This window comes from Prunus persica, chromosome G2 (genome assembly GCF_000346465.2).
Source record: "Prunus persica cultivar Lovell chromosome G2, Prunus_persica_NCBIv2, whole genome shotgun sequence".
Lineage (NCBI taxonomy): Eukaryota > Viridiplantae > Streptophyta > Magnoliopsida > Rosales > Rosaceae > Prunus > Prunus persica.
Genome location: NC_034010.1, coordinates 16,951,468 through 16,958,809, shown reverse-complemented (window position 1 = coordinate 16,958,809; position 7,342 = coordinate 16,951,468). Strand labels below are relative to the sequence as shown.

Here is a 7,342-nt window from a genome sequence, read left to right as displayed (position 1 = left end):
TTCAAATCTCATGGACTGTGGGATTTGGTGATAAAAGGTTTTGATAGCACAGATCTGAAGAAGTCAGATGAATCTGATGCTAAGAAGAAGGAAAAGGAAGAATCAAGTGGTACTGGAAAAGATAGACTTGCTGAGGTGCTCATGAGGGATGCTAAGGCTCTGGGATTGATTCAAGGAGCAGTTTCAGATGAGATATTCCCACGAATTTCTCATGAGGAGACATCAAAAGGTGCCTGGAACATCCTGTAGCAAGAGTATCATGGAGATAAGCAAGTAAGAAGTGTTAAATTACAAAGTCTTAGAAGAGAGTTTGAATATACAAGAATGAGAGATGATGAAACTTTAACTGCTTATATTACTAAGCTATTTGATTTGATAAATCAAATGCGAAGTTATGGTGAAGAACTGCCTAGGGACAGAGTTGTTCAAAAATTGCTCATTAGCCTGCCACCTGCCTATGATTCTATATGTTCTGTTATTGAACATTCGAGAGATTTGAATACAATTGAAGTACAGGAGGTTGTAGCCTCATTGAAGAGCTTTGAGTTAAGGCTGGACAGACACGCTGAGAGCAAAACTGAGAAGGCATTTGCTAGTCTCAGTGTGGATACCAAATCTGTTAAAAATGGTGATCAAAGTTCTAAGCAAAATAAGAGTTGGAAAACAAAAGGCAAGAAGTGGGATAACAAAGCAAATGATGGTGCTAAAAATCCTTGCAAGCATTGTGGCAAATTACACTTTGGAGAATGTCGATTCAAGGGCAAACCAAAGTGTTTCAATTGTGATAAATTTGGTCACATAGCCAAAGACTGTTACAGCAAGAAATCAACACAGCAAGTCAACTATGCCAACCAAGTAGATGCTACTCCAACTATGTTTTATGCCAACAATAAAACTGATGCTAGTATAAAAGGAGGTGATGAGGTATGGTACTTGGACAGTGGATGTAGCAATCATATGACTGGAAGGGAGGATCTACTTGTTGACATTGACAGAAATGTGACTGCAAAAGTTGAAATGGGCACTGGACAGCTTGTGGAAGTTACTGGTAAGGGCAGCCTTGTTGTTGAAACTAAAATGGGCAAGAAGTTCATTAAAGAGGTTATGCTAGTGGCTGGTTTAAAGGAAAACTTGCTTAGTGTGGGCCAGATGATAGAGCATGGCTATTATTTGGTGTTTGGAGATCACAAAGTGGAGATTTATAATGACAGTTCCTATTCCAACTTGATTGCAAGAATACAAATGAGAGGAAATCGAAGTTTTCCAGTGAAACTACAGGCTGAAATGCATCTTGCCTACAAGGCAAGTGCTTGTCAATCCACTGCAATATGGCACAGAAGATTGGGACATCTAAACATGAGCAGTTTGAAACTACTGCAGGAGCAAGAAATGGTTGTGGGACTGCCAGAAATTACAGCTATTACTGAGGTCTGTGAAGGTTGCATTCTAGGGAAACAGTGCAGAGAGTCATTTCCGAAAGAAGCTTCCACCAGAGCATCAACTCCCCTAGAACTTGTACACAGTGATATCTGTGGTCCAATGCAAACCACTACAAAAGCTGGAAATCGATATTTTCTCACTTTCATAGATGATAACACAAGAATGTGTTGGGTTTATTTCTTAAGGCAAAAGTCTGAAACTATGAGTGTATTCAAGAGATTCAAAGCCACTGTGGAACTGCAGAGTGGCTACAAATTAAAGAAACTTAGAAGTGATCGAGGAGGAGAATACACCTCAGTGGAGTTTGATAGGTTCTGTGCAGATTTAGGCATAGAAAGGCAGCTTACAACTCCATATACACCACAGCAAAATGGTGTGGCAGAGAGGAAGAATAGAACAATTGTGGAAATGGCAAAGTGTTTGTTGCTAGAGAAGAAAATTCCCCTTGAATTTTGGGCTGAAGCAGTTAACACATCAGTTTATATTCTTAACAGATGTCCAACTAAAGCTTTGAATAAAAGAACTCCATTTGAAGCTTATAGTGGAAGGAAGCCTGGAGTTAAGCATCTGAAAGTATTCGGTTCATTGTGCTATGCTCATGTTCCAAGTCAACAAAGGCAGAAGCTGGATGTGACAAGCAGGAAATGTATTTTCTTAGGCTATGGAAGCTGTGAGAAGGGTTATAGACTTTACAGTCTTGAAACCGAAAAGATGATAGTGTCTAGAGATGTTGTGTTCAATGAAGATGCAAGCTGGGATTGGAATACACAGAAAGAAAGCAGTGTGAAGATTCCAATTGCAGAAGAAGAAAACAGCAGCAACTCTGAAGAAAAAGGAGAAGAAGGTGAGATAGTTGACACTAGAACTGAATCTAGTAATCAAGAAAGGATGCCTAGCCCCCAGGATTTTGATCACACACCCCGCAAGTACAAAAGTATTGCAGAAATCTATGAAAAATGCAATATGTGCATCATAGAACCAGAGAGCTTTGAAGAGGCAGCAAAGGACAAATCCTGGAAGAAAGCTATGGAGGATGAAATTCTGATGATAAACAAAAACAACACTTGGGAGCTTGTGAATAGACCATCTGACAAACCAATCATTGGTGTGAAGTGGGTCTATAAGACAAAACTGAACTTAGATGCTCTTGTGCAGAAGAACAAGCACGCTGTTGCTGCAAAAGGGGTACTCTCAGAGCCTGGAATAGACTTCAATGAAACCTTTGCACCAGTAGCTAGAACTTGACACTGTGAGAATCTGGTGCCTTAGCTGCACAGAAAAATTGGAGGCTATTTCAGCTGGATGTAAAGTCGGCATTTCTTAATGGAGTGCTAAATGAAGAAGTATATGTGGATCAGCCTTCTGGTTTTGTGATACAAGAGAGTGAAGATAAGGTGTATAGGCTTAAGAAGGCTTTATATGGCTTGAAACAAGCTCCAAGAGCTTGGTATGAAGAGATAAACTCCTATTTCATTAAGGCTGGTTTTTATAGAAGTCCAAGTGAAGCTACATTGTACACTAAGATGGCTACAGGTGGTATTCTCATTGTGTCACTATATGTAGATGATATTATCTACACAGGGAGTTCAAAAGAAATGATGGCTGAATTCAAAGTTGAGATGATGAGGCAATATGAGATGACTGACTTAGGTGTGCTTCATCACTTTCTTGGTCTTGGAGTCCTACAAACTGATACTTGCATCTTCTTACACCAAAAGAAGTATGCAAAGACTTTACTAGACAAGTTTGGACTCAAGGATTGCAAGTCTGTTGCAACACCTCTGGCTATGAATGAAAAGCTGTCAAAAGTGGATGGAAGTGATCTAGCTGATGAGACTTTGTATAGGCAAATGGTGGGGAGTCTGCTCTACTTAACTGCAACCAGACCGGATATCATGTTTGCAGCAAGCCTCTTGGCTAGATTCATGCATAATCCAACCAAGAAACACATGGGAACAGCAAAGAGGGTGCTGAGATACATTCAAGGTACTATGAATTATGGAATTGCTTATGAAAAGGGAAAAGGGGCAGTGCTAATAGGCTACTGTGATAGTGATTGGAGTGGAAGTGAGGATGACATGAGAAGCACATCCGGCTATGCATTTAATTTGGGGTCAGGTGTGTTTTCTTGGGCTTCAATCAAGCAAAGCAGTGTTGCTCTTTCAACTGCAGAGGCTGAGTATATTAGTGCAGCAGAAGCTACTGCACAAGCTATTTGGCTGAGGTTTGTACTGTCAGACTTTGGTGAAGAGCAAGTAGAGCCAACTCAAGTGTTATGTGATAACACTTCAGCTATTGCTATATCGAAGAATCCAGTTCATCATCACAAGACTAGACACATTAATCGAAGGTTTCATTTCATTCGAGATGCACTTCAAGATGGTGAGATTGATTTACTATATTGCAAAACTGAAGAGCAACTTGCTGATATCTTCACCAAGCCTTTAGCAAGAGATAGGTTTGAATATCTGAGGAAAGCTCTAGGAGTCATTTCAGCACAACACTTAGAAGGGAGTGTTGATATATAAGTGTAACTGCTGAAATGTAATTAGAATAGGAAGGTTCTATTCTTAGCTGTAAGGCAGCTCTGGATCACAGTCCAGGTATGCAGCAGAGAATGTAACAGATTTATGCCACTTGGCTTTATCTCATAGGGTAGCTAATGAGTGGCTAGGATTGAGTGATGTAATGTGGAATATTCTATTCCTAACTATTTTGTCAGAGCAGCAATATATGTGTGATATTGCAGCTGAGCAAAATAGACAAGGCCAGCTTCTTCTCCAAGCTCTCTCTCTCTCTCTCTGAAATTCTCTCTTCTTTCTCCTAGTAATCTCTCTGCATTTCTATAAGCATTTTGAATACACAGATACAAGAAATAGAAGAGATGACAGTCTCTAAATCTTAACAGTATTGCTCCTCATAATGTAGTTGGCTCTTGCACATTTCTTGAGTCAGTGCATATTTCCAAGTGTCCTATTCTTGCTTATTTGCCTGATGGGCTACTCACATCATCTCTTAAGAACCTGATTGTGAAAGATTGCGATAGTCTACAGTTGATTCCAGTTACACAAGCCCCCACATCCCTCTGTAAATTAGAAATAAAAGGCTGTCCAGAGTTGTCAAATCTACCAAGTGGGTTAGATTATTGTACCTCTCTTCAGGAGTTGACAATATCAAATTGTGATATGCTAACATCAGCTTTGATTCACAGCCTCCCATCCCTCCGGAAGTTGTCTATATTTGGTTGCAACAGGAGTCCAGAGTCTGTTCTAAGTTTACTCGGCTTCACATGCCTTCGTGAATTGAGAATTAAAGATTCCCATGGATTGACAAGTCTGCCAATAGGGCTAGAATCATGTTCTTCTCTTGAGGTGTTGATAATAAGCAAGTTGCCGAATGTAGAATCTATTCCAAGTTTAGACAACCTCACAAACCTCCATGAATTGAAGATATTTTGTTGCGATGGATTGAAAAGTCTACCCAATGGGTTAGCAATAACATCCTGCCTCACCCACTTGAAGACATTGGAAATCGGTGGCTTTTGGAAGGAGCTTGATTCATTCCCTGCTTTTCAGGTTACATCACAACTTGAAACATTGAAGTTATGGGGTTGGCCTAAGCTCAAGTCTCTGCCCGAACAAATTCAACACTTGACTTCTCTAACATGTCTCCAAGTGCAATGCTTTGACGGAATGGAGGCTCTTCCAGAGTGGTTGAGAAACCTTACATCTCTTGAGTACCTGGATATATGTCGTTGCAAGAATATGATGTATCTACCTACACTAGAAGCTATGCAATGTCTCACCAAATTAAAATGCATATTCATTTTGGATTGTCCCCTTCTAAAAGAGAGATGCAACAAGGAGAGCGGCTCAGAGTGGCCCAAGATTTCTCATATTCCAATAATATTTTGTATGTTTTTCCTTTTCCTTTTATTGTTTTTGGCTCTTAAATCAACTGTACATTTAAACTAATTATTTGTTTTGTTTCTTTTTTCTTCTTTTTTTCATAACATACAGTGAATGTTATGACATAATGATCCTAATTCTTTCCCCGTTACGACATAATGATTTCTAATGTTTATGTTTAAATCTCTAGTTGATTACTGGCGGTGGTAGCTGCCAAATTCAATATAGTCTGAGAAAGCATCATCCTGAAATGAGAAATAGTCGAAAGTGGTGTGAATTGTTGTTGAGAAAATGATTCAACTCAAGTGAGTGACTCTGCTTCTAAAGGTATCATTCTTTTTTCTTTCTCTGAAAAGAATAAAACTCTTTTCTCCCATATATATGTCACATTTTCTTTTCCTCTGGCATTCAACTCAAGTCAGTTGCTTTTTTCCTTGAGACAGGTGTTGGTGTGGAGAGTTGATTGAAGCTATATATGCTACAGCCTGCAGGTGTGGAATTAATATTATTATAATTAGTACAAGCAACTCCCTAGCCTCTGTTGTTCTTTTTTCTCATGAGTTGACTCTCTGTCTATGATGTTGCTTCTGCAGGCAGGGTCTATTGTTATTTTGGCATAATTTGGAGCTGGGTTTTTTATTTGTTACCTGAAGGTACTTTCCACTAGATATTTTATTAGGGTACAGTAATTCATGAGAACTACTTTTTCTGTTTTTTGTTTTGATTTTTTCAAATTATTAGTTGATTCTATATCCTCTCCCTCTCTAACAGCTTTATAGGATTGATTCTTGTGGAAAAAGTGAGTAAGGTTGTTGGTTGCTCTTGTGTTGTGAAGGTGTTCAAAAGCACTCCAATTTCTACAGATATATATTCCATTCTGTATATTTAAATCTTAAGAAAAACGAGTGCACAGATTTGGTTTCTCTTTAGGCTTGCAATTATAGAATAACTTTTACGTATGTGAAATTCAGGTCTGATCAAAGAGACAAACTTCCGGTCCATTATAACCAACATCAATTCTTAAGAAATCTACAAAACCTAGCAGGTGTGGAATTTTGTATCAGTAATGAAAACATAAACATTCATTATATTTATTGTGTTTTAATTTTCCAGATTCTGATGTTGGACTGTTGATTCTTAGATATTCCAGGGACTGATGGGGTAAATACAACACAAGCCACCGACTCAAATGATCACAAAATCAAGACAGAAGTCACAGGCTGCTGGTTTAATATTTCATAAAAAGTTGAATATCCAGAAATGGCCCTCAAATTTTGTGTCCCAATCATAAGTGATTGTAGTAGGAATATTTGGTAATTTCTATTGGTGTCCAGAGAAAACTATAAATTTATTCAAACTTAGCATGGGTGTCCCAAGAGCGATGGATTTTGGGTGCAAACATGAGCTCACTAACATTTGAAGCACCAAGCCCAGCAACCGAGTGCAACTTAGCCTATTGCTCCACTCTAGCCCAACAACACCACACCACCCCCTTTCCTTTTTTTGGTTTTTATTATGATTTCAAATTTATGTAACATATGATCATCCTGTTAAAAATTTCGTGTTTTAGCATGTTCAACTCAAGTGTACTGCTATGCAACAAAATCAGAAGCCTTTTCTATTTATTTTATAAATGTTGAAGCTTGGAAATGTTACTATTGTTGAAGCTTGGAAACATTTATCCCACATTGAAAATCCTCACTCCTATAAAAGTGTTTATAAACAAAGCACTATGGTAGTTGGATAATTATTGTTAACATTAGAGAGTTGGGCTAACGGGCTTAGGGTTTAGGCTTGGTTTTGGATTTAGCTTTGATTAATAATAATTATATTAAGCAAAGGCTTGACCATTGGGCCTTGGGGCTTTGAGAAAATTTAATGAAGACACGCAATAAGTTATTTTTTCGTTTTTGCAAATACTAAATATCCAATAGCCAAAATAAAATACACAAGATTTCCAACGTACAAAATAAGGCATACTTTTTACTTTGCAT

At 38.3% G+C, this 7,342-nt stretch overlaps 1 protein-coding gene across 2 annotated transcripts; it reads left to right on the top strand.

Annotated features, from left to right (window-relative positions):
* Positions 4,213-6,998, top strand: LOC109947733 (putative disease resistance protein RGA4). 2 transcript variants are annotated; one of them, XM_020558701.1, is made up of 6 exons: positions 4,213-5,675; positions 5,792-5,839; positions 5,942-6,001; positions 6,120-6,183; positions 6,320-6,393; positions 6,499-6,998. In XM_020558701.1, the coding sequence occupies exon 1, from the start codon at positions 4,626-4,628 to the stop codon at positions 5,412-5,414; it is 789 nt and encodes a 262-aa protein (XP_020414290.1). In that variant the 5' UTR covers positions 4,213-4,625; the 3' UTR covers positions 5,415-5,675; positions 5,792-5,839; positions 5,942-6,001; positions 6,120-6,183; positions 6,320-6,393; positions 6,499-6,998. The 2 variants fall into 2 exon arrangements, with proteins under 2 accessions (XP_020414290.1, XP_020414289.1); XM_020558700.1 differs by having other exon boundaries at positions 6,490-6,998.